Raw genomic sequence first — 27,516 nt, forward strand, 5'->3', positions numbered from 1 at the left:
GGGAGGGCTGCTGAGGCTCGAGGGGCGTGGCCTCGGCGGCGCGCTCCTCCTCCTCCTCCCACTCTCGAGCTCCTTGGTCGGAGGGAGGGAGGCGAGAAGAGCGGCCGCGGCACTTCCGGTGGGGCGGCGGGAGGGGCCGGAACAGCCTCCCCCACAGAAGCCGTTGGCGGAGGGAGGCTGAGGAGCGGCAGCGGCGGTTACTCGCGCGTCTCTCCCCGTCCTGCCGCTGCCCCCCTCCCGGGCCCGCCATGGCGGTGGACGTGAGGCGGCTGGAGGTCCTGAGCCTGCAACAGCTGCACGAGCTGCTGGAGGACGAGGAGCAACTTCAGAACATGGCCCGGGAGATGGAGGAGGTAGAGGCGGGGGGGGGGGGGCTGAGAGTGGTGGTGGTGGGGGGTGCTTGACCCTGTTGCCTAGGAAACCAGCGATTAGGACAGCTTTCCTCCCCCCGTGACACTTTGTGCCCCCCTCCCCCCCCCCCCAATTGCCGCTACTCTTCTTGGACTTTGTTGCCGTTAATAATACTGATTGGGAAATAATTTATTTTATTTACTTTTATTTGTTGCCTCTTGTCCCCGTTCTCCACCCCGCCCCCTCCCCCCCCCCCGGCTAAGTCCCTGTGAGCTGACTTCATGCCTGCGTGCGTTAGTTACCTGTCCTGTAACAAACTCCGATCCAAAGCACTCAGGTAGTTGTACCTGTCAGTGCAATCCCACGCAGAATTTCTCCTACTGAAATGAATGGGATTAGACTGTCCTAACTCTGTTTAGGATCGTGCTTTAACTTGACTCCGAGCCCACTGAAATGAATGGGATTAGGCTGTCCTCTGAGTCTAGGATTGCGCTCTTACTCGACTCTTAAACCCACTTAAAAGAATGGGTTTAGACGGTCCTGAATCTTTAGGATTGTACTGTGTTGACTCTCTTACGTGGCTGGAGTTTTATGAACTGTCGGAGCTTTTGTGTTGCGCCTTTGCTTAAATGACAGCTTTCTCCTCCCCACCCCCATGTTAGTATAATACTGGAAAACACTTGTATTTGTTTTCAGTGTTTAACAGACAAGTTTGCCCCCGCCCTAGTTACATTAGCGTAATATTGAACAATACAACTAAAGTGGGTTTATTTTCAGTGTTTCCTGTTCAATGCAACAGAGGCTGACTTGTAAGCTGATCTTGCTGTGTTGTATATATTATGTCTGGTTGGCTATTCTGGCTATACCCTAAACGTAATTGTCCCCCACCCCACTCTTAATATGTTCCTGTTTGTCTTTGTTGCCTGGGAAACATGCTAGGGGAAAATTTAGGGATAGGAACAGAATTGTTTTGATTTCTTTCTTAAAGCTGGGATCTATTGGTTTCCCTACCTTCACATCACCGCTGAAATGTTGTGCATGTTGGTTTGGGGAGCCAGAGAGCATGGGTGTCCCTGATGATTGGCTAGCTCTTCTTTGTTGTGCACCCCCCCAAATGCTATAAGAGCTCCTTTATTAACTGTCTGCTGAAAAAAGGGCTCGTTTGTTTGTCTGGAATTCATAAAGAGAGAGAGGGTCTCTGGTTTCCAGTGGACTCAGCTCGTCTTCAGTTTATCATTATTTCCACCTTGTTGCAGAGTTACTGGGATTTATACCATTTGATGAAGTTGGCACAAAAGTTTGTGCCGGAATAAGATGTCAGGTGCTACAAGGCTGCTGTTTATTTATAGGACCTGTGCAAATGTCCCTGTAGCTTAGGGCACACCCCTGTTTTCAAAATGGTTCATTTACTTCAAGTATGAACTTAGTTCGTACTTAGCAAGGTCAGGAGATTGTGGTCTGTTGGCAGGGTTGGACGTGTCTCAGTTCAGAGCTAAGAGCTCTCTGCATCATTGTGGGAACGAAGGAGTAAGCAGCAAGGAATGGGAGGGCTCCTGTTCGGCCCTCTTCCAAGCCAATGAGAAGAATCAAGTTTAAATAAAAATGCCTACCGTCCACCAGTCACCAGCTAATTCAGTTTAATGACCCTTGAAGGGCACAGACAAGCCTTTAAATCCATGCTGTAGTCAAGTTCCTCAACCCCCTCTTACGCTCTGATTTTTTAAAATGGGAGCTATTGCTGGATCTTTATTTCTTTTTGTGAAATAAACAAGGCACTGTTCATGATTTTGTGGAGTTGTGATGTTCTTGGCATAAGGGGCACTTCCTTAAAAGGAAGGACATCTGGTACCCTGATCCCATGGGGTAGCTTGCGTTCATTGTTCATTTTTGCTGTGCTTCAGTCGCAGATGTATCCATCTCCTCTCTTTCTCCCCACCTTTTCCTAGCATCAAAAGCTGTTTCCTCATTTGGAGCGGAGGTCTTATGCAGTCCACAGCATTGGGCAGAAATGCATTGAGTGCTCATTTATTTGGAATATGAAAACGTTAAGCTAATCTACTTGTTTCTTCTTTGAAAACCCCTTTCCTACTCCTTGGGGACATGTTTCACTGCTATTTAGCAAAACATGAGCTGTGTTAATTAACCAAATCGACACCTTTCAAACTTGTGACTTCTCACTTTCTCTTTGCATTGCCAGATTCTTTTTCTGTGCAGTCCTCAGGTGAACAGCATGTGACAGACTTTCCCGCCCACTCCTGAATTTTTGGGAACTTGTCAGCGTAACAGCTGGTCAAATAAAGGCTTTGTGAGTCTTTAGAAATCTTTGCAGCTTTGCTCTGGGCTCTTTTGTTTGTCTGGAATTCATAAAGAGAGAGAGGGTCTCTGGTTTCCAGTTCCTCCTTGGTAACTGGCTAATATAAAACCTTGAAAGCCAGCCTGTCATCAGAGGATGCCTAGGCTACAGGTCTGTAAAGCTGAAAAGTTCTCAGGAGATCATTGTACTAAGCTATAGAAATCCCCACTGTGGCCAAGATTGTATCAAGCTTTCTGATAATGCTTCCCTTGTTTCCAAAGCTATAAGGAAAACTTTGCCATGGAATGAAACAAAGTTTTGTTCTCAGTTCATGCAAAAATGAAGAAGCAAAGAGGCTGAAAGATGGTGCCTGCCCTTTTGAAACTTTTTTTGTTCCTTTTGAGAACAGACTTTTTAATTTAGTAGATCTTGGCCCAGTCTTACCCCAGATGTAACAAAGATCATTCTTAGATAGGGATAAGGCACGCTTCAGTTCCCTGGATGTGCTCTGTGTTTACTTGGCAAGATTTCTCATTTTTGTTGGAGGTTTTTTCTTTTTTTTTGCATGTCAGTAGGTACAGTAAATACGACAATATGTCTTGATATTAAAAGGACGCAGAAGTTGTAAAGAAATGCAAACATAGAGAGCCAACACGGCAAACTGGTTAAGACAAAGCTGACTGTAGTCTGGAGAACTGGGTTTGATTCCCTACTCCTCCGCATGACCTGCAGATTCATCTGATGAACCAGATTGATTTCCCCACTCCTACATTCCTTCTGGGTGACCTTGGGTTAGTCACAGATCATCAGAACCCTCTCAGCCCCACCTACCTCACAAAGTACCTGTTGTGGGAAGAGAAAGGGAAAGGAATTTGTAAGCCACCTTGAGTCTCCTAATAGGAGAGAAAAGGGGGGGGGGTATAAATCCAAACTCTAATTCCTCTTCACTTGTATTTTCCATTTGTAATCCTTGCTGACATCTTGAGAAAGAGTTCTATGATGTGGCAGCTTTGAAATTAGTTGCTTGTAAGTTTCCTTCAGTAAAACTTATTTCACTTTGAGTGGTCACTTGCTTCTTAACCCCGTGCCTTTTTGCTGAAAAGCCGGTGCCCTTGAGTTAAATAGGGCTTATTTCCAGGTGCGGGTTCATAGCTGTTCAACTCCACATTCCGCCCATGCAGGTCTTATTCAACACAAGCTTCTGCTCTCGTTAAAGTAATTTTAATTAGGGCTGTCAAATTAATCATGTAGGTTCATTAAAACTCCGTTGCTCTGTAATTGGTGTGGAGTCATACCTACCCTGGTTTTGACACTGAAGGTGTTCCATCAGTTGCAGTGCCTTTTAGGTATGTATGCTAGGCAAGCGAAATAGTTTAGATTATTTAGTAATGACTTGGATTGCCTAAAAGCCAGTTTGAATTCTTTGTGTCAGTTCGGGCCAACAGATACCGGCAGCAGATTTCCAGAAGTGCAGCCTTGAAGGATAGTCAAGCACTGTTGCAATTCGAAATCCTTATAACTACTTGGGAGAAGGTGCTTCTATGACCAACAATGCAATTACCCAAAGTATAGCAAAATTTATATAACCTGCATCTGTGATTGATGTTAGCATCTGTATGGTTGGGACCTCCAGTCATATATGTTTTGTGCTTGTAGTGCCTTGGCTCTGTTGCTTTTGCAGAGATGTCTTTAGGATTCTTCATGAGACTTCTTACCAAATTATATGTGAGAAATGATTACCCCTTTCCAGTAAGTTATACTTTATGTATAATACATTTCTAAATCCGTACTAGTGAAAACAGAATTCATAGCTTGCTATGGAATCTTCTTAAATGGTGAGGAAGTTTTCCTTAGCAGTTATCCCCTCTGCCACCCCAATCAAGACAGTAACTTTCTTCCCTTGATCCAAAAATTGTAACCCGTGAAAACAAAATGACAAGCCAAATGGCGATCTCTTGCTGTCTTTTATACATGTAGGCTTGCGCTGAAACCGTCATCCTATTGCCGTGGTGGCGAACCTTTGGCACTCCAGATGTTATGGACTACAATTCCCATCAGCCACTGCCAATTGGCCATGCTGGCAGGGGCTGATGGGAATTGTAGTCCATAATGTCTGGAGTGCCAAAGGTTCGCCACCACTGTCCTATAGGTAAGGAATAAGGGTACTCCTGCACTGGAGACTCTTGCTCACATTATACTTTACTGCCCAAGATATGTGGGTATTAGGAATTTCTCTCCTGGGCTGGTCTTCGACAAATCTGAAAGAGACTCTGACAACTCTGTTGTGGATCTTTTTTTATATAATACAGAGGCCGTGCTCTTGGAAGAAGTAGCAAAATTTATTTTACAAGTGACAGAACTTTCTAAATAACATCCAATGCTAGATGCAGTTTATCTGTCTGGGTTTTGAATGTACTTTTGATTTGTACTTCAAAAATGTCTGTAACGCTCTGGAGCCTATTTTAATATGCTTAATAAAGGTTGTTGTATTGGTACTCCTGCACTAGGGCTCCATGGTAGTTAGTAGTAATAGTTTGTGCTGTAAGATTGGAATTCAGTGTTCCCAAGTCTGCACCCACTTAATTGGAATAAAGCCTCTTTTAATAGATGATGGAGCCTAATAGATGACTATAACTTTGAAACTTTATTTTATAGTACCTTTGCCTGCTTTTCCTCTGAACAGAAACTGAAAGCATGTGTTTCTTCATGCCTAGTTAATGTTTAAGTTCTCCTTAAGTTGAAGAGCTTGAAAAGTAGCAGAGTAGGATCTTTAAACTTATTAGAATCTCACACATGATCATGCCAGTGGGCCCCTTCCAGGTTAGTGTTGCCTTTCTGTTGTGGGTTTTCCAGACTGTGTGACTGTGGTCTGGTAGTTTTTGCTCGTAACATTTCAGTCGCATCTGTGGACGAAACACTAGGAGACGTATCAGACCACAGCTACACAGCCTGGAAAACCCACCCGAGATTATTGATTCTGGCCGTAAAAGTCTTCTACAATACATTACTGTCGCCCAGAAAATCAAGGTTGCAGTGCATAATGTAACCTTTGTTTGTGTGAACCTTGATTTTCTGGGCGTTGGTTTCTTAGTAAAACCATAGCATTTAGAATTTTCTGCTGCCTTGTGGTCTCTATGCATTGTGGTGAACCCAGGCAAAACGTGAACACTTCAATTTCATTTCACATTTTTTGTATATTACTAAATCAGTTACTTAAAAAAATACCAGTGAGGATTAAAACTAGAATTAAAGGAATTAGATGAATATGTTAGTAAGTATTAATATATTAGTAGCTAGGGCCATAAATACTTGTTTATTTGACATGTACCAGTTGGTATTATTTGAATAGCAGAATGTCAGGTAAAATAAATAAGGTTCTCTCATAAGGGTGCTGTGTGGTTTCCGACTGTATGGCCGAGTTCTAGCAGCATTCTCTCCTGATGTTTTGCCTGCATCTGGGCTGGCATCTTCAGAGGATCATCATCTTCAGATCCTCTGAAGATGCCAGCCACAGGCCTGGCCCAGGAGAGAATGCTACTATGAGAATAAGTTGCTAGAACACGGCAGCTCCCTGAAAACCACAGTACACCAATGATTCCTAATCCGTGAGAAGCGCTGTCAACAATACTTTCTCTCATAAATTTGTATCGTGTTTATATTATACTGAATATTATGATCCATCTCTTTGTTATTGGTTTATATGGGTGTAAATTTAATGCGTTGTTTGTTCAATCTTTTGATGTCCTTTTTATATTTTTTTATATATTGTGTGAATTTTTATGTGGATAAAAATTAACTAAAACAATTTAACAAAAGTTCCATTCTGCTATCCCAGGCTGGTTGACAAATATCTTCTTTTTTGTGCCTCATAGACTGGCAAAGGTGCCAGGGATATGTTATAATTATATACAGTCAAGGCTATTAACTTGCTAAGTTCTTAAATTTGACTCTGTGGAAGATCAGGGCCTGGTAAGATGGCTTTCTTTGACAGTTGCTGGTGTTCTCTTTCAAGCCGGCAAGGAGGGAGAAGAAACCAATCACAAGTTGTCCAGATTCCTTGGCTCCAAAACACTATTCTTTAACTCCAGTACAAATGTGGTCATGTTTTCCTAGCCAACATGAAATTAGGTTTTAAGGCTACTAATTAAACATGTCTGTAACTACAGGCTGGTTTTCTTTTCTCTTTCATTAGTCAATTAGAAAACTCCGATTTCTAACAGGCAGGCTTCTTTCCTGACACAACAATATCATCCTGCTTCATCAAGAGCAGTCCTGGGGCTTCCCAGAGCAGACCCTAGCATGAAAATGGTCCACTAGGGTCGGGCTGAGAGGACAGGACGACTGTTTAGTCTTGTACCAACCTCTGTTAATCTTGGCTGGAGCATCACATCTAAAAGGGACAGAGACAAGGGAGTCCAAATACTAGATAGTACCTCTTCCTGGGAAAGAACAGGAAGGTCTGGCTCACATGGAGTGGGGACTCAGAAGAGATTATTTCCCTGATACAAAGAGAGAAAAGAGATGCTGGCTCGTTATATCTTGGGCCATCGTACATCGAGCTCTTCTATTTGGGCTCCATTTTGATAGCAAACCTTACCATGTGGAGCTACCAGTAGGCGATCTGGCAAGGCATTGAAAGACTTCTGAATGCTTTAATAGCCCTGTAGGGGTTTTAAGGCAAAAGATGCTTGGAGATGGTTTGCCACTGCCTGCCTCTAAGTGAGCTGGGACTGGCCCAAGGTCACACAGCAGACTTCATGTGAAGGAGTAGGGAATCGAACGTAATTCTTTAGGTTAGAGTTCGCCACTCTTAACTACTACATCAAACTGCCTCTTTTTTAATGAGCTGTGTGTGTGTACGTCATCAAGTCATTTCTGATTTCTGGCAGCCCTCTGAATCATTGTCCTCCAAAACTTCCTGTCATTAACAGCCTTGCACAGGTCTTGCAGACTGAGGGCCATGGCTTACTTTATAGGGTCAGTCCATGCTATGTTTGGGTCTTCCTCTTTTCGTACTGCCTTCAACTTTTCCTAGCAGTATGATGTATAACCTATGTGAAATGCGAAGATAGTGTGGGGAAAAGGGTGGATTTGAATGGGTGTGATCAGTAAAGGGTGCTGTATCACATTGATTTCTTCAAGGTTGGTTTGTGTTTAAGTAGCCTTTATTGATGATTTAATATTTTCAAAGTTGATTGTCAAATGTATTGTTGAAGGCTTTCGTGGCTGGAATTAACTGATTGTTGTGGGGGGTTTTTGGGCACTGTGGCCACAGTTTGGTAGTTTTCGCTCCTAACATTTCACCTGCATCTGTGCAAAACATGAGAAGTTAAAACCACCAGACCGCAACAGTCAGTTGATTGTCCAATGTTTTTATACCAGATGTTAAAAAAATTTTTAATACTTCCATGGTTATGCAAGAACTATTCTAGCAGCTAACCAGGAGAAAGGTGTTTTTTTTTTAAATTTCCTTGTTAAGTGTTCCCAAGAAGTGTTCCCAGAAGTGCAAATTTAGGTTCAAGGTTGATTTAAGTGTCATTTTTCTTATTTTGTTTCAGATTTTCCTCTGAAACTCTTGTAGCAATTTACCTACAAAGAGTGAATCTTTCTTCCTGGAGCCTCACAACAAAAGCATTTGCTTTCCTTGTTTCATTTCCACCCTGGTTTTTTTTTAAGGTCATTGGCTGAGCATTGCTTGGCCTTGGCCTTAAGAATCTTGTCTTTATTATTAATTTGTAGGTGACCTGATCCATATACAATTTAACATATAGGTGATGAAATCATATTTTAAAATCATTAAAATCGCCTCCAACACACATCATTAAAACAGTTAAAAAACGAAGTGAAAATAGAGATATCTCTACATCCCGATGGGGATGTTTGTGTGTGCAAAATTTATGTCAGACTCCCTGTGTTAAACCATTCCTTCCCCAAACACAAAGTTTTCTCCACTTCTGTTTTTTACTGGCAGGGGGGTTGAGTTCATAACACTTGCTGCAATACAAATAAAAAGCCGCATAAGTGCTGACATGTTTTATTGGGTTTGAATGTCTCTTATGAAAACCTAATTTGCCATAGCTTTTATATGGTGTCTTGAATTTATATGGCTGATAGGTAATAAATCTTTTGCCACTGGTGAGCTCAAGTTCAGAGAGTGTCTTTATTTGTGGCTGGACTTCCTCATTCACACCAAAGATAACAGTATTGGATGTGTTAGCAGAGGACCATGTGGAGAGATGAATAACATTGGTCAGGAGGACTAGAAGAAGCAAGCCTTTATTGGCATAGACAACAATACAACAGTAATAAAAAACAGATTAAAACAGATTAAAAAAGCATATACAATACAGGTCGAAGGAAATCTACTGGCGTTTAGTAATTTCCAGGAGAAAGTCTGGCACTATCGTACAGAGAGAAGGATCAGGGTTGTCCAACAAGTAGTGTAATCTAATTAAATCGGGGAGATGGGGTAAATGTAAAGGAGTAAGATTCACATGCTTGGATCTGATTTCCTTGAATCTGAGACAGTGTAGTAATTGGTGGGCCAGAGATTCAACTGAGCCATCGTTACCTGGGCACAATCTTTTAGCCTTTTCTTGCTTATTAAATCTGCCATGTAACAAGGCAGAAGGCATAACATTAAACCTGGCGAGCATTATGGCTCTCCTTTGAGCCGGGTTTATTAAGCAATACAGGTAGTGTGCCAAGTGGCCCCGTTCAAATGGGAGAGAAAAATACAGGGGGGAGCACGTTTTCTTGGCTGCAGTGACTAGGGTAGAGAGTCAGGAGGACTAAATATGTTACTAAAAGGCATTCGTGCTCCTCACAGTGATGTCCATTTTATTTTTTATAGTTACTTGCAAGAATTTAAATTAAATCTATTACTCTAGTATATTGAGGCTGGAGAGATTGACTTTTAAAACTTTGTTACATTAAACAGATGCTGTCTTAGTAAAAAATTAATGTTTTTGTGAATCCCCTATTTTTTTAAAAAAAAAAATCTAATGGAAATGTTGACAGAATTCCTTGCTGTAGCGTCTGCCAAAGCAAGTTTATAATTATGACTAGATTTGCCAGACTGTGGGGAGCAGCTGGGGTTAGTCTCATTCAGATATCGCATTTCAGAAGGTACATGTGGCCATTCCCTGAGCTACTCGCTGTAGACCAACATTGTTTTCCATCCCTCAACTTGGCAACTTGTGCACATGAATCAGTATTTTCTAGATATCTGGTCATTTTGTGGTGGGAAGACCGTTACTTCACATCAGCTCTCCCCCCCCCCCCCAGCCTTTAGCTCCCCCTTCAAAACACAGAAGAAAGCAAATGTTGACAAGAGAGGGGGAAGGTCAGAGCTCTTCATTGCAGCTGTTAGCTATTTAATAGGGTTATTACTTAACCATGTCCATACCCAGACTGTCATCTTGTTCTAAAGTAAGTCTAGATCTGCTGTCTGAGCACATACAGATTTAAACACAAAAAGCTTTCTAAAAGCACGATTCTTGCTCTGAAGAGGAGGGCAGTTTGATCTTAGGTGATTCCCACTAGTTGCTTAGGGAGGCAGAACTAATTTTGTCGCTTCCTGCCTCCTGCAGGAGAGCCTCTTGAGCCCAGTTTGTTTCCTGCCTCAAATAGGGAGAGCAGCTGGGAAATAGCTCTGCACAGCAACCACCTGCCCTTTTTTATCCTGTGTGTTCTTTTTGACTCTACTTTTGACTGGTTTCTCTTACCTTCTACAGCTATAGGGAGAGGTTTTCACTCTCCCATATCAGGTATTACAGGTTCAACTTACGCTCATCAGCCGATGTCACTTTTGGCCTCAGAGTGTTTTAGTTTCCACTTGGATTGAGGGACACTTGGATTGAGGGCTATTGGAAGTGCCAGGGTCAAGATGCCGTTCTTTTCAGAGCAAGAGCGGAACCTTGAATACTTACTATGAAGGTTCCTTTTGCTCTGAGATAAGGAGGATATCTTGTCCATACCCTCTGCCAAAGGTATGGTTATAATGTCAACAGACTGCAGAGACAGGGAAGTTGGCAAGGAACCCATGCAGAACCGTGAATGACTCATGCAGTCAAGCACCAAGGAAAAAACAATTGGCCACATGTCCCCAAAACCAGCTCTTCTTCTTCCCTATGGTTTCACATTGTTCTTCATGACAACGGTGTTCATTACACCTGTGACAATGAAGAAATGTTCTGTGTCTTGTTATGGTCCTTCCTTTCCATGTTCAGCAGGGAATTTATCTCCGTTTAACCTACATTAGGAAAAAATCACTTTTGTTTTTGTGATTCCAAATGCCCTTAATTTTTCAAAATTAAAGCTGAATTCTTCTAAACATGAGTTTTGGCTGTAGTTCTCATCATATAGTCCATGTTCGGCCTTCAGATTTGTCCCTATAATCTCACACTACCATTAATTACAATTGAGGAGTGAACTGTAGTATCAGTGTCTGTCAGTTTTCTTTAGCCCCAGAAGCGTGACCTCAAAACCCTCAAAAGCAGGGATATTAATCATAATCAATTTGACTTCCTTCATGTCTGAGAACAGGTACATTTCTACGAGGTTTCGGTTTGTGGTTTTTAGAGCGTTAAGCACAAAGCAGGGAAACGAAAATGGCTTTTTAAAAAAAAATCAAGACCTGAGAGCTGCAAGGAAGGAAAGTGGTACAGGTTTCTTCAGATATGAGAGTATATCTTTGTGATCTGTCCCCGCCCTGCTGCTTTTGTGTGAGTATGTCATTTTGTAGATAGGTTTTATGTGACCAAAGGTTACTGGGATTACTAGCTTTAACGTTTTTTGCTCCTCAACAGGGAGGAGTAACAGATGCTATTCAGATTATCAAACAGCATTTTCTAATAACCATAAATTTCTCCTCTTAGCATGTATCTCTCCATGGCTGCCCGGGATGTATGTGCCTCCCCTGTAATGATTTCATTCGGTACTTTTCTGGTTCAGTGGCTGGGAAGTGTTCTTTGAGTGAGCTGAAACCTGGCCCAGATTGTTAGCAACCACAGGACATAATGTTCTCTCCCCCCTTTTTCCCCTTTACTTTTTATTTGCAATATGATCCTCTTGGGTGGTTGTAAAGATAATGTGCATATACAGAGATAGCTTTTGTTAGCTGGTAAATAATGTGTTCCATGCAGTAACTGTATGTTATTTGCCAGAAGAGATAGATTACTATGATTGCTCTAAAGTCCTCTCCAACCTGAACTCCTGCACCGAGGTTTGCCATAAGAAGTCAGCTGTGACTTGGTGGCGCACGCACATGCACACACACAGAGGAGCAGACATGCTCAGTCTTGGTTGTTAGTTTGCACTCAGAGTTATTGTTGCCTTTCATTGTACTAGCAGATAAAATTATTTCCCAACCATCACAAGAGTCCCTGGGCAGGGTACAATCAGGAAAAAACACCATAAAATACAATTATATAAAAGTCATCCTAAAAACCCCTTAATCAACCATCCCCCATTCTAGCCTTCCCCCCCCTTTAAAAATCTATAACCACCCAGTCCACACTGAGCTCAACCCAACAAACTGTTTGGGCTGGGGTCAAACCAGGAAAGAGCTGGTACTAGTGCCAAAAATAATAAAAGGGAGTGTGGGGAAGCACAACCCAGAAGGGATCCCCCATATGCTTAAGTCTTGGCCAGGTGCCTAAACTCCTGCAGAATTACCGCCTGGCAGACCTCTTGGGGAAGAGTATCCAGAGCACTGGGGCCACCACAGAGAAGGCCCTCCTGGCAGTCCCCACCCCTGAATCTCAGAAGGAGCCCCCCCCCCCCCGACTGACCTCAGCAGGTCTGTATGCAAGGAGGCATTCCTTTAGATATGTAGGATCCGTACACGGCTTTGTGCGTCAGTACCAGCACCTTGAATTGGGCCAGGTAGCAAATAGGAAGCCAGTGCTGTTCCCTCAGGATGGTAATCAAGTCATAAAATTAAGTCATAATAATTAAGTCGTAAAATCCACCAAGAAAAAAAGACCGGAGGAAAGAAAACGGATGAATTAAAGAGTGGTGTGACCTGCTTCTTCCATCAGGCAGGTAGGATGTGTAGTGCAGATCTCTCTTCCACCAGAAACAGAAAGATTCTTCGAGATCTTCAGCACAGCCCTATTGACTGACTGACCCTTACAAGGATCCTCTCTTCCTACCACGGTAGAAGACCAGTCACAAAACCTTTCCTTGCCACTGCATTTGTGGGATCAGTTTCAGTAGGCATATGTTTTCCTGCTCATCTGCTTAAGCCAGGGGTGTCCAACTGCGGCCCTCCAGATGCTCATGGACTACAATTCCCATCAGCCCCTACCAGCATTATGCTGGCAGGGGCTGATGGGAATTGTAGTCCATGAGCATCTGGAGGGCCGCAGTCGGACACCCCTGGCTTAAGCCTTTCTCATATGAACCCTGCCAGCTTCTGATCTGAGACTGCCTGGTATGATATCCTTGCTAAACTGTTATCGTGACTAGCTGCTCACCCATGTTGATAGATTTAAAACAGCAGGTGACAAAATCTTAAGGAATAACGTCAAGAAAAAAATTGATATAGTGTTTTGTGCTGTTTTGGAAATACCTTAACCCCTTTTAACTTGATTGGGTTGGGGAAAAATCTAGTAAATGCTAATGATCGTTGTCATGTTATGTGGAAACAACCACTGACAGGAACTTAGTTAATTTATAGGGTGGAATGTAATTTTGCAATCGTTTTGGTAAATGTGGTGTTGCACTGCTAAAGAAGAACAGAAATATTACATTTAATATTAAGTTGTAAGACGTCTGCACGCTGGCTGGCTTCTCTTGTGCTGTACCACGGATTCTTCCATTATATCAAAGATATGGTTGGAAAAGTGTGTGTGTGTGTGTGTGTGTGTGTGTGTGTGTGTGAGAGAGAGAGAGAGAGAGAGAGAGAGAGAGAGAGAGAGAGAGGTGCACATTGTTCTAAATGTAAAAATAGACAGCGGAGGCAGTACATAGATGAATTGGAAAGCGATTAAAAGTAGATTACAAGGAAAGTTTATTGAAGGGGGAAATTTTAATGAATCATTTGGAAAAGAACTGGCAATTGATGCAGAAGGCTAGTTCACTTTATGGAGCATAAACTTTCCATTTTTCTTCAGGTCATGACTGTTGACAATTTTAAACTTTGTATGATAGGAAATGTGTTGCTTCGGGATATTGTCTGGCAGGGATTATGGAGTGCAAGGCTGAAGGCGTTAAGACGGAGGGGCTGTATAAGAAGGGCCTGGTTGGCTCAGACAAAGAGGCCATCTACAGCCATCCAGATGCCTCCCGGAGCTTCTGTTAAGTTAAGAGACCCCCTGGGGGCTAGCCATTGCTAGGTTTGCTTAATTGCAGCACCGCATTAAATGCGTGCTTGCTAAGACTCATTTTCATGTCTTAGAAGATGGTGCTTCAACATGGCGTTTGATAATAAAACTAGTGCCCAGTGTGTGGCTTCATGGGTTGCATTTTTTTTTCTAAGAAAGAGGCAGGTCACCAGAGCAAGGTGTGTGTGTGGGGGTGGGGGGGAAGAGGGATCCTCTGATAAATAATTTCTTCTGTGTGAGCTGTAAGAGGCATAGATTGAGCAATAGCTCCTGATGACACTGCAGAGTGAGCCAAGCCACAAACTGCAGGAGAACAGCTCGTATCCAACCATCTGTGCTTGGAAGAAGCATAGAGGGTTTTTTTTTTTTGCTGTGTTCCTCATGCCTGCAGCCCCTTCATTCTCCGTGCAGCCCATTCCCAGAGTTGTGAAACTTGCACGGAGGAATACCCAAGTGCAAGTTGGGAGGCTGGAGTAAAGAGAGTGTTAGGTTGGCTCTGGGTGCTCAACGCTAGGCCTCGATTACCTGAAGGGGGCCTCTGTGTTTCATGCTATTTTCCTTCCCCTCCTGTCTGCTTGTTGCTCAGATAACAGAGGCGGTCTGGTTGTCTCTGCCAGATGGCTGGCTGCCTCCAGTTCGGCCTTGGGGAGCGCTTTCGCTTTCCCACACTTTTCCCGCTTTTGCATGGAAAGGGGCAGGTTGGGGGTTGGGTCCAGAGGGGTTATACTGTAGGGATTGAGCGATGGGTCAGAACTGGCTTTTGCAAAGCCAGGCACATGGTGTTCCAATTCAATACAGGCTTCTGATTCATGAAATCCAGGGCTGGTCATTGAGTGGATTCATAGGTCTGACATTGAGACAGGGTGATGAAATGACCCCATCACCGGACCTGGTGTTTGCAGGGGGTGATTTCAATCCCTTAACCATCTGAACTTTGGTCCAGTTTGCACAGCTATTCCTCCATATTGGTCCCACAACACCAGAAATAATTTGGGGTGTTGCAGGGTACAGTAAGAATGGAGAAGAATGCAGGGGTAGTCTGCATCACAGGTGTGGGTAGCTGGCTACAGGTCTGTGCCCCCTTCAGCGGTTATCCCACTCGGTGGTCAGATAATATTACAAAAGAATCTTGTATATTTTTCTGATTTTTTCTCTTCCTTGTCCAATCTCTCTTTCATATTTGTATTAGACTGAGAGCCATTATCTTGAGTCACAAACTGCCGGGTTGTACTGGCGAAAGGCAGCATATAATTGTAGTGAGTAAGTGAATGGTAATGAATGAAAAGGAATCCAGTCTCTTTTGAGAACAAGCAGAGAACAGTGTTGGCACTGTGTTAATCTCAGAATGCCATTATCAGATTGGTGTAATAAAGGAAACAAGGCCTTGCTGTTCTGATCCCAGTAGGGAAACCAGTAACATTCTGTTGACTGTAGATGCCTAGCTGAGTTTACCTCTTACAGTCCTTCCTTCTATCAAAGAACCTCATTAACTGGGCATGAGAGTAACTTGGATTTGGATATTTGGATAAATGTTATGGGGCTGTGGTCTATGTTTGTATGTATAGCTTACTGTAAATAGGATCTTGTTATGTAATTTTTGCACCACTTAATGTGTCATACATTACCTACGCTATGTTTCAGTTTTATCTTTTAGATTTCAGGTTGGTTCTAGATTTCTGCAATCCCAGCCCTTTGTTTAATGTCCCATTTAGTTGACTCTTGCCTCACTCACTGTAATCTGCCTGAAGTCCCTGTGAGAATGGCAGACTGTACATAGTGTAAATAAATAAAAATTATGGGAACCAACTTGCCCTGTAATCTTTCCCCGGTCTTGAGCAGAAGTTCCAAAACACTGCCTGGGACTGAACCACCTGGGAGCGCTCCCCCTGCTGGGCAGTCCCTCATCTGCGCAGCACCAATAGAGTGGCCGCACATGCGCTCAGTTTACAGGGAACTTTGATGAGAACTCATTGGAGAAGCTGCGTTGTCTGCCTGCCCTATAGCATTTGGCTTTCCAAGCATCTCTTAAAATTGTGTGTCTTTCTACCATGCCCCATTTAAATGGAAGGCTCTTCTGTAAGATGAACAAGAAAGATTAGATGTGGGGCTTTCAGGGCTACCACAAAACACTCTTGAGCCTGGTAGAGGCAGAAAATCTTGCTGGGGCCTTGTCCCCTCACACTAATCTAACAAGGACCACAATCTGATAGGAGCTTTTCCTGCAGTGACCTAGTTGAAATAAGCAGGAGTGGTCACTATTTATTTATTTATTTACTTATTTGTTACATTTATATCCCACCCTATCCCCAAAGGGCTGATGTAGAAAATCTTCCTGTGAACTCTACCCATGAGTTTATGCTCCCCTTAACGGCATCCAGAACTTGCCTCCTGCTGAAACAATTATGATTTTTATCCTAGCTTTCCTTCAAGGGGCTTGGGGGGGATTTAGCTTCCTCCTGCCATTTATCCTTTCAACAGCCTGTGCAGCGGATTGCCCAAGGCTGGCCCAAAGTCACCCAGTGAACTCCATAACAGAATGGAGATTTGAACTTGGGTGTCCTCAATTTTAATTTGACATTCAGACACTTCTTGGCGGAATGGTCTCTGGAGAAGACTGCAGGCAGAGATATGCAGTCATATTGAAAGATTTGCAGAAGTCAACCACTTACTGCATTTCCTGTTTGGTCTGAGGCTTATAGTGACCTGATGATCACATGGAGTTCATGCACTTGCTGAAACATTATTACAAATCACAGGGTGGCCACTAATGCTGGAGAGGTGTGGGAAGTTCTTCAAACTGCAGTATCTGCCAGCGTGGTAAAGTGGTTAAGAGCAGGTGCACTCTAATCTGGAGAACCGGGTTTGATTCCCTGCTCTGCCACTTGAGCTGTGGAGGCTTATCTGGGGAACCAGAATAGCTTGTGTTCTCCAACACATGCCAGCTGGGTGACCTTGGGCTAGTCACAGTTTTTTGGAGCTCTCTCAGCCCCACCCACCTCACAAGGTGTTTGTTGTGGGGGGGTGGGGTGGAGGGAAAGGAGAGCGTAAGCCCCTTTGAGTCTCTTTATAGGAGAGAAAGGGGGGACAATAAATCCAAAACTCTTCTTCTTCTGAATGGAAATGATGGAAGTACTCGCTTAACTCGGTGCATTTTTCTTTTGCAGGCCCAGAATGTTCAGCTTAGCAAAGACATGACTCTTGCCAGCAACCGAAGCCTTGCTGAAGGCAACCTCCTGTACCAGCCAAAGCTGGATGCTCTGAAGGCCACTTTGACTCAAAAGTATCAGGAGCTGCAGGTTCTTTTTGAAGCTTATCAGATAAAGAAAACTAAGCTAGGTAATACTCCTTTGATGACCCCTTGCCTTTCTGTGTCTTTCTCTCTGAAGTAGCTGACAGAACAGGAATGTGTTAGAGAGAGTGTTCGCATTTCTGAGTGTTAAACATATTCAGTGCAGTATTTCCAAAAATGGTGAGGGTGAAAATCAGCACTACTTATGTATTGTCAAAGGCTTTCACGGCCTGAATCACTAGTGTATTGTGAGTGTTCCAGGTTGTATGGCCATGTTCCAGTAGCATTTTCTCCTGACGTTTCGCCTGCATCTGTAGCTGGCATCTTCAGAGGATCCTCTGAAGATGCCAGCCACAGATGCAGGCGAAACGTCAGGAGAAAATGCTACTGGAACACGACCATACAACCTGGAACACCCACAACACACTAACACTGTTTACATTTGAGAAGTAAAACTAATTGAAGCAGATGCATCCTCAAACACTGGGCATCTTATCCCTGGAGATTGTTGGACCTTTTCAAGAAGTTGTAGGAGTAGAGTTTCTTTGTCCTGCCCTGTAAGTCTTCATGGATTGAATAGTGGAATAATATATATTATAATTTATGTAGTGCTTTGGAATGTTCAAACACTCCATATTAATTATTCTAACAACTGATCTAAGGGCCAAATCACACATTCAAGTTTTTTTTTAATTCTAAAATTCATTTTATTTTATTCTGTTGGAACTGATAATGTTGCTGTTAGCCCCCTGAACCTGTTATGACAAAGGAGGACGGCTTAGCTGCTGAGAAATAAATAAATAAGAAATAAATTAACAAGTTGGATCTGGGTCCCCTGGAGTCACATAGCAGCTGCAGGGGGTGGCATTTGAAAAAACATGAGAGCCCAGAATAGCTCTGAACCTACCATTTTCTCATGCAGGAACAATACTGGGCCGTTGTTTTCTTAATTTTGCTGCTCCACATAGAGCAGTGATGGTGAACCTTTTTGAGACCGAGTGCCCAAATTGCAACCCAAAACCCACTTATTTATCGCAAAGTGCCAACACGGCAACTTAACCTGAATGCTGAGGTTTCCGTTTAGAAAAAACGGTTGGCTCCGAGGCGCGTGTTACTCGGGAGTAAGCTTGGTAGTAGTCAGTGGCTTTTCTTTGAAGCAACTGTGCAACTCTTCGAACGGGTGAATCACTACCCTAGGCCAGCCCAGATGTGTGTGTGTGGGGGCGATTCCCCCCCACATGTTTGCGCGTGCCCACAGAGAGGGCTCTGAGTGCCACCTCTGGCACCTGTGCCATAGGTTCACCACCATGTGAAGCAGTAGAAATGCTGAAATAACCCCTCCACACACACACAGACATCCGGGAAAATGGCTTGGGGAGAGGGCAAGAGTCCTTCATCCCTTCAGGGTGGCATTTAGAGCCCAAATGGTTCTCCACGAATGCTTTGTGGCTCCAGGAAATTCAGGCCCAACTTGTCAGAAACCAGACTATGGAGTTTGTACCTAGGAGAAGTCTGCGGTGTTATCCCCATATCTTAGATAAGAGGCAAGGCAGAAGTGATATTGGCTTGCCTAAGGGCACCTACTCAATTCATGGCAATTAACCACTTTCTTAGTGCTGTGTAGTGTCTGCTTGCTATCAGTGCACTTAAACTGGCTCGTAACATTTTTAGTTCAAGCTGGAGACCCAAGTGCCTTTGAATCAAAGGGGTGTTCCACATCAGTGTGTATAGGGTAGATGTGTCAACTTATTGTCGATGGGATCGCACCTACTCTGTTGCCATTTACTTCTTGGGTTTCCAGTTCCCACAAATCCAGATCACCTGGCATAAGGCTTCATTGGGGCAGAAGGAAACAGAGAGAGAGAAGTCAGCGGGTAGCTTGGAGGAAGGAGTTGTTTTTGTGACATCTCGGTTGGGGACAGGATCAGTGAGGGCAAGGGAGGCCTACAGCCCCAACTTTCTGCCAGCCCCAACTCAGCTTCTGACTGAAAGATGGCAATTTGGAATATTCATCTAATTTACATTAATTCTTGCTTTACTAATTGTGTGGGGTATACTTTATTTTCCATTACTCCTCTTGCTGGATTTTCAGTCTTCCACTTAAACGAATAACTAAAGTTTTAGCGTAACTAACACTGTACTCAGCAGCTGTGTTTGGATTTGTGATTGCTGCTGTTTTTGCTCCATTTTACAGACAGACAATCTAGTAATGCTTCCCTGGAGACCCTGCTAGCACTTCTCCAGACAGAAGGGGCGAAGATTGAAGAAGACACTGAGGTAAGTGAAAGAAGCCTGCAGTTACAAATGAGCGCATTCCTTCACTGAGTTTGCCAGCAACACTTGGGGATTACAATTTGGCATGGGCACAGTATTTTTTGTCAGTATTTCTTATATGCAGGTGAAGAATTAACTGCTAGTGCTCATGTGCTCAATGTTCAACAACCTGAAAACTTTGCAAACCTGCAGATGTTGCTTGCTGAAGGCTTTAATCAGAAAGCTCTTGATGAGGGCTTTCTTTTGGGGTTAGTGAGGGGTGGGGAACGGAGAGAAGTAGCCAGGTTTTGTGTCGTCCTAGTCCCAGAGCTTTCCCAAACATGAAAAGACCTAAATCTGTTTTTAAAAATCCGCACAGGAAAAATCAAATATTGTAGAGGGGAAAATCAAGAAAGCAAGAAAGAGATGATAAAAGGGATAGAAGAAAATGTGTGTGTTTACACCTTAATTCTGGCACCAGAATAAATTGTGCAGGATAATTATACGCACACTTGTTTGTTCATCTTGCTTGGTTGTGTGCACTGTCATCAAATCTTGGTGTGGATAGGTATGGCAATCACTCCGTGGCTGGCTGTGCTTGCTGCAGCAGTCATTTTGAACCCAGAATTGTGTGCTGTGTCAAGATTCCAAAGATTCCCCTCCCCCCGGCTCAGAAAGGTTAGAGGTTCCTGGCCTGCATTGACCCCTGAGCACTTTAGAGGGAAGGAGGGATGAAAAAGCACTGGCTGGGCCAATTGCAGCGTACCAATTAATGTCGTCATGCCGTTTGTGCCGCTCCAGGCCAAGTCATCCTCCGTGGATTCTGTTGATCTGCATTACCAGCCAAGAGCGTTCAACTTTGGCTGGAACTTGCAAAGGGCAGCTTCCTAATCTTTCTTTCCATCTTTCTGACAGAACATGGCTGAGAAGTTTCTGGATGGCGAAGTGCCACTGGATACCTTCATTGACGAGTACCAGAGTCAGAGGAAACTGGCTCACCTGCGACGTGTAAAAATCGAAAAACTCCAAGAGATGGTGCTGAAGGGGCCAAGACTCCCCCCAGGACCACCTCAGCCAAGAGCCACCGACACCCCACCGGCACTTCAGACTGTGGAGGCAAACACTCCTCCTCTGGTTATGCCTCGGCGGAATCCGCCACCGCCACCCCCAGCTTCGGGGGTCCCAGCAGGACGCTTTCCCACTCCGTTTACAGCGGCAATGAATGCTGGACCCGCTCTCCCCTACCCAAGCGTTCCGTACCCGCTGCTTCCCCCACGAACGGGAGTCCCTCCTACGAGTCAGATGCCACCACCAGGATATCCCAGTCAGTTTGCATCACAGTTCCCACCAGCACTGCCCCAAAGACCGCCACCTCGCCTCCCGCCCAACCCTGGCTTTATCTTACAGTGAATATGCCATTGGAGCCAGACTCATGTATTGGTGCTTTTCTCCTTATTCCCTAACTCTGAGACTCACCTGAAGAAGTGGCGAACCTCCCATTCTGTGCACATGGGTTTCAGAAGAAGGCTAGGGTGACAGGTGATGATGCACCAGTGCACTTGACAAATATGATCGTACTTTTCTTCTTGTAAAGAATTATCATCTACACCACTCTTGTATGGAAGGTGGTGGGGCCAGCTGAAATTTGCCACTCTGGTGAAATGTATCCATTATATTTGGGGTCTTGAGAAGTTATTTCAGCTAGTCTGGAATGCCCGCCTTTTCCGTTGGGATCTCATTTGCTTTACGACTTCAAGCATGGAGAAGTGCAAGTTCCTCAGAGAAACCTCTGTTCTGATATGCAACACTCCAGCCATTGCAGAAGTATTTGGACTATGGAACTGCAGTGGCAAACAGGCTGCTAGCCCGGTTCTCTCTTTGCCTGGTGCTTGTGATACATGCTCTGGAAATGATCATGTCGGTCTGAGTTCATTGGGCACCTGATTGAGAGGGGTGGGGTGCATCACTGCCAATGCTGATCTAATACCTTTAGTTTCAGGGAGGGGGGGTTCTCTGGACTGCTCTTTCAAACGGTTTCCTCTTAAACTTACCGACCTCCACAAAGTCTCAGGATCTCCAACACAGTGAATGCAAAATACTTTGCCTACTTTTGAAGGGTGACTAAATTACACTATTAGTGCCATTTTGAGAACTCCCCGCAATCACCCCCACCTGCTCCCTGCTCGTCCCTCTTCCTGGCCCCGTCTGCCTCAGTTTTGTGCGTAAGTTTCCCCAGCATAGCATGAAGGCAAGAGACTGTTTTTTAAAAAATAATTCACGATTTCTAATATCTTACAGGTTAGTTCCTTCCATTTATTCTTGTGAGATTGGGCAATCATCGCTCCCTGTGTCTAGATCACTGCTGTCTCCTGACCCCGGCTAAAGATACTCCCACATCCCCAGAAGAACTAATTTTTATGTGCAGGACATTTAATCTGCCTCTTTTTGCAGCAGGCAAGATCTTCTTTTCAAGACTCTGTTCTTCCAAAACACGTTAGTTTCATAGTACCGGCGTCCTTCTAAAGATCGTGCCAGTTGTTCTCTTCTCTGTATAAATTCTGTCAGCTAGATTTAAAATAATTTTTTGTCCTCATGATAACGTCCAAATCTGGAATTGCGATGTTGGGTTTTAAGTCTGCTCCTGGGATGGGGATGACCAGTTTTGTGATTTGAACAGCGGTTAATGATATGCACAATTAACATTTTTTTTCCATTGCAAAGGAGATTCTTCAGAGAGTTTGGTAGAGGGGGGATTAGTTCAGAGAGGATCAACACGGCCATTTCACGCCATTGTTTGTGTGTTTGGATTGCCGCCCGTTCAGAAGGATCTTGGAAGGAAGCTGTTGTTCTTGTGCTGAATCGGAAGATTTTTTTGGAAGCCGGCCATCGTCTTGAGAGCGGACCACCCAGGCCAGGGAAACTTCTTTGTTGATGAGTGAATGTAAATTCTTGCTGCCTTCAGCTCAGAACTGCCACAAGGTTAAGAAGTGCCCAGAAAATGGAGGCCTGCGTGTAGGGAGACCTGACCAGCGTTTCAGAATCCAGTGTTCATGTGGTAACTCCAACAGCAGCACTGTGGAATTCTTGCCGTCCACACACAGACCTAAAGAATGTGGCTTCCAGAAGAGCCCTCAGTGTTTATAGCGTGGCCTTCTTTTTCCTTCTCAGTAGTCTGGCGAGGAAAACGAGTCTTTGGAATTGTGACCTGTTAATTCTGCGAAGGCTTTTGAAGCAGATGCGCAAAATCCAAACTTGGGTGAGGTACTTGGGCAAGAAAGCTTAGTTGGTGATGGATGTCGGAAGGCCTAGTTCACGCCACAGTGCTGTGGAAAATTATATGTCAGTCCCTGAATGCAGGTTTTATAAAATTGCAAGGGAAGGCAGATTCTTGTGGGGCAGCGTTACTCGGTGTGTGAAGGACACCTCCTGAAAGACATTAGGCAGCCTTATTCTGTTGAAGTGCCACCCCCAACACTGGTGGACAAGTCTGATTCCGCCCTTGAGTGTGAGGAAATGGTGGAGGTAAAACTTCGTCAGGACCTCTGCATGTCTTCTTTTAAACCCATGCATCCTCCTTACGTTCAGGAGGCAACCAGGCGCTAGAGAAATGCTTCTCTGATCAGGTGTTAGCAAGGGCTGCATTTTTCAGAACTCCCAGGATGCAAGTGCAAGAGCGTGAAGCTGCTGGATCAGTGCATAAATTATCAGCCTGCCTTATTGTTTTACCACAACTGTGTTCTTTCATTTGTTGTAAAAACCACCCTGTCTGTTGCTGGCATTAGTTTTCACGCACTCACAGCTTCACTCCTCTCTGCCACCCTGTTTCTCCTCCCCCTAACCTGTATCTGACACACTTCTTTTGTGACACAGAAGCAATTCCCATCCATTTAGTGCAGCCACGCTCCCTTTGTATTCGCATCGCATTGGACCTTGTGATCTGTACTCCCTTGTTGAGATTGCAGGGGTAAAGAATGCAAACCACTTCGGCCTGCAGGCCCCTTTTTTGAAGCCATACTCTTTTTGTGTTGGATGAAAAATTGAAACTATTCTTGTAATCAATTGGACATAGTGCATCACTGAGCTGCCATTACTGTCTCAGAAGCCAGTCTTTTGGAACCGGATATTCTCCTGTCTGGAGGCAGTACCGTTCGTTGTCAAGACCAGGAACTCGTGGTTGATTGGATCTGTGTGTGTGAATGAATCTTTTCCTGCTACCAAAGCCTAGCTAGGGGAAGGAAAGCTGGCTCCTAGAGACTCCATGACTGATGAAGCCTGAGATATTTCAATACTTCCAGGATGGCACATGATTCCACCCTCCCCAAACAAAGGTGTGCCTCTATTTACTTCCCCCAAACAAAGGTGTCCCACTGAGTATCCATTACAGCTTGATTCTGGCATGGTGAACCGTGAGTTGTTTTGTCCTTGTGATTTCCTGTGTTGCTCATTGTACTCTGAGTGCAAAGCCCTTGGAGGTCACAGCTCGGCAAAATGACTTTGCGAGGATTCGGTTTCCACAAAGAACTGAGATCTGGTTGTAATTGTTCTTTTAAAAGGATGCTGTTTGCACGATTGCTCAAAGATATGGGGAGGATTCCTATGAGTCACCTCCTGCCTTCAGAAAGATGTTTTGCTGGATGAATAAGATGCATGACTTGGTTGGAGGCAGAGCCAGCCACTGCTTTTAACTGGTCATGTGGCCAGTGATCCTGGACTTTTTCGAAGATTTAATTCAGATGGGGTAGAAGACAGCCAGTGAAGGCTCTCTCAGAACTAAGGTTGCTGCCGACGTTGCGTGTGGAAGATGTTAAAATTTGTTCTGGAAGCTCAGAGATGAGTATGGCTCATTCAGTGAAAACCGGTTGTATATGTTACTCATTCAGCGTAACAGGGAGTCAGGTCCCTCGCCTTTTCTAAAAATGGCACTGACCAACCTATTTTTTACTCCACCTTCAGTTTCTATCCCCGTGTGGCACAAAGGACACTCCTTGCTGCTGTAATCTTACCTGCTGTTCAGAACCCTCAACAGGAATACCAGTTATGTCTTCCTGCCTTTTTGAGAATACCTTCCCTTTCACACAGGAAAATCTGTCTCCTTGTAATCTCCACTGTCATTTTTCTTCTACTTTCAAGAAGTTCCCTATCCACAAAAAGATCAAAAAAGGTGTTGTTGACATGGAAGTCGAAAGACTGGCCGGTGAGCCTTGTGCAGTCCAGGGCACGCTACCAAATATCAAGGAACTGGATTCTCTGAGGGCTTCTCTCAAGAATTCTGAGAATTGCAGCCCAGGGAGGCTGGGGGGCTGGGGGGGGGGGCACTTGCATATTCCCGCCATTCTTTGAGGAGCTGTGATTGGACAGGTTTTTCACCGAGTGGACATGGCCTTAGTCCATATAACCCGGGACAGTTTCGTATGTCAGCCACCAGTACATATCCTGGGTTCTGAAACAGCGTCTCAAGCCTAAAGGCGGAATGTGAGGGGCTCACTTGTGAACTTTGCACTGCATATTTCTGTACTGTCTGGAAACTTTGGGGGCTGGCGTTGTCCAATCGCTTCTATCAGGAAATAGTCCAAAATATTTTTTACTGATTTGTTTTTCAAATACACTTTTAAAAAATAAACAATTTTTTTGCAATTGCTGAACCATTCAGGGATACGTTGCACAGAAAAGAGCCACATTGCAAACAGCAATTTTTTCTGTCCAGAAGCAATGCATTATGGGGGTGGGGAGAAGCGGCAGCCGTGTGCCTTAGGACCACTGCGTACGACTAGGTGAGAAGGGGCTACTGCATATCCTAACACAGTGGTTGTTCAGAGGTATCGCTTCCTGATCTGTAGACTCCTTATGTTGGGGTGTTTGGGCACAAACCTAAGCCAGTGTCTGCTCTTTGTTTGCTGCTGAGCACTGAGGAATTAGACCCTCAGTCAGCAAGTTGTTTGAAGCTTGGTCGGCCTGGGCTAGCTTTCTCTGAGTAGCCAGGTACCGGGCCTGTTGTATAGAAGCCCTTCCACTTCTCTCTGTGGTGGACACAAGGCCAGGTGGTACCCGTACCCATCTAGGCCTAGTGGAGTGACTTAAGTGTTGCAGAAGATAATGTCATTAATAATGTATGCCAGTGGTGTACCGGGCCTAAATGGTGCCCCAGGGCATGACCAAGCCCCGCACACACGCACACACACACCCCCCTGGCTCGGCTCCCCACGCCCCACTTATGGGAGCCGGCAGGGAGAGCGGGGCTCTGATGGGTGCCCCAGACGAGCACTGCGGTGGCAAGTCGGCCTGCAGGGAGGCCTCAGGGGTGGGGCTCAGCACGTGGGATTCCCCATGTCCCCATACGCCACTGCTGTATGCTTTAAAAAATGTGTTTAAAATGCACCTATTTGGGATGAGGAAGTCTTTATCTGCCTCTTTGGCCCTTTAGTTTTAGAACCCCCAGATTTGCACAGTGCATGTTTAGGTGCAGGTAGAGAGGGCACTGGACCAAGGTAGGCGATTTACTACAGGTGGAAAGCCGGACGCCCGAGCCAAGCTGTAAAGTAACTGATGTTTTGTGAACATGGCGTAGCTTGCAACCGGTGAGAGACAGCTCTGGACTATGCTGGGTTGCCATTTTCTCTTGACGCAGCTGGAGCGTTTTTGTCCCGTTCCCTTCACCTACAGATGTTAAGTATGTTTTACGGTAAGGAAAAGTTGCAGAGAAAATTAGGTCCGTAATCACCAGCACAAAGGGGAGAGGGCCAGGCAAAGAAGCTCTTCTTGTCCCAGAGATTATCTTTTGAAAATGAGAATTGCCGAGGAAATGTAGAACAGGAGCGGTGAGGTCACAATCTGGCGCCAAGATGCAGTTTTAAAACACGAGCGTCTTGGGTTTCGAACCACCTACAGATGGCAGGCACCGCCTAAAACGAATTTGTGCTTTTCAGGGGGAAAAAATTGATGCAACGATCACTAAGTTAACCTGGTTTAAGAGTATAGACTGATGATTTTAGTGTCTAGTTTGGGTGTTGCTCTTCTTTTGCTGCCGTTTTTATGAAACTGCAATTATGTGTGTGTTCAGTATACCTGTTATGTGCAGTTAGTGGTGGTTAAAATTAGTCCTTTTAAAAAAAGAGAAAAAAAACACACCTTGGAGTGAAGGAAGCCATGGCCCCCTTATCTGGGTTTTCTGAGGGGGGGGGGGTAATAGCCACTTTTTTAATATAACTGTCTTAATTGTCCTTGTGGCAAAACGGGATTGCACAATATGTTAGCTTGACGTAACCCCTGATCCATTTCTTGAGTTGTACATATTGTGGGGAAAGTGAGTGAACGTTGCTGGCTTATAGCTTCATCCTCCAGTGCGACTCTTTTGTGACTTGTGGTTATGAGGAGAGACAGAGAATCAGTTTTGATTGAGGGTGGTTGTGTTGTAGGTCAGATTGGGGGGTAGGGGACAGAGGTTCATGAACGACGGTCTCCTTGGTTAGGGCCAGTGGGATAATAATCCTGAGGAGAGAGCTGGGTAATATTCTAAGGCAGGGGTGGCCAACCTATGGTGCTCCAGGTGTTCATGGACTACAATTCCCTTCAGCCCCTGCCAACATGGCCAATTGGCCATGCTGGCAGGGGCTGAAGGGAATTGTATGTAGTCCATGAACATCTGGAGCACCATAGGTTGGCCACTCCTATTCTAAGGCATTGATCCTGTCATACCTGACACACTTGGCTGGTTCCTTGACAGTTCTAGATGTGTCAGTGGTCTGCGTTTCCTCAGTGAACTCTCTGCCGCAGCCCCCAAACACAGAATAACTACTTCCAAGAGATTGTCATTCGTGGCTGTAGTACTATTCTCCCTGTGTAACGAAAGATTTCAGCTTTCTTTGTGCTGTATAAATGATGGAAACGCTGTTGAATATCCTCAAGTCAAAGGCTGCTCACTCTTCTTGTAGAATTGGCTGTTTCAGATTTGCAGTGATTATGGAATAAAATCCTAGATTTTGTACACATGGTTGCCACTGAGA

The 27,516-nt window shown here is 44.5% G+C and overlaps 1 protein-coding gene across 1 annotated transcript; it reads left to right on the forward strand.

The window, feature by feature from the left end:
- The first annotated feature begins 82 nt into the window (after positions 1 to 82).
- VPS37B (VPS37B subunit of ESCRT-I) lies at positions 83 to 27,499 on the forward strand. The gene is made up of 4 exons (XM_048514411.1): positions 83 to 353; positions 17,139 to 17,310; positions 19,458 to 19,540; positions 20,432 to 27,499. The coding sequence occupies exons 1-4, from the start codon at positions 249 to 251 to the stop codon at positions 20,924 to 20,926; spliced, it is 855 nt and encodes a 284-aa protein (XP_048370368.1). The 5' UTR covers positions 83 to 248; the 3' UTR covers positions 20,927 to 27,499.
- The last annotated feature ends 17 nt before the right edge of the window (positions 27,500 to 27,516 follow it).

Source organism: Sphaerodactylus townsendi, linkage group LG13, assembly GCF_021028975.2.
Source record: "Sphaerodactylus townsendi isolate TG3544 linkage group LG13, MPM_Stown_v2.3, whole genome shotgun sequence".
NCBI lineage: Eukaryota > Metazoa > Chordata > Lepidosauria > Squamata > Sphaerodactylidae > Sphaerodactylus > Sphaerodactylus townsendi.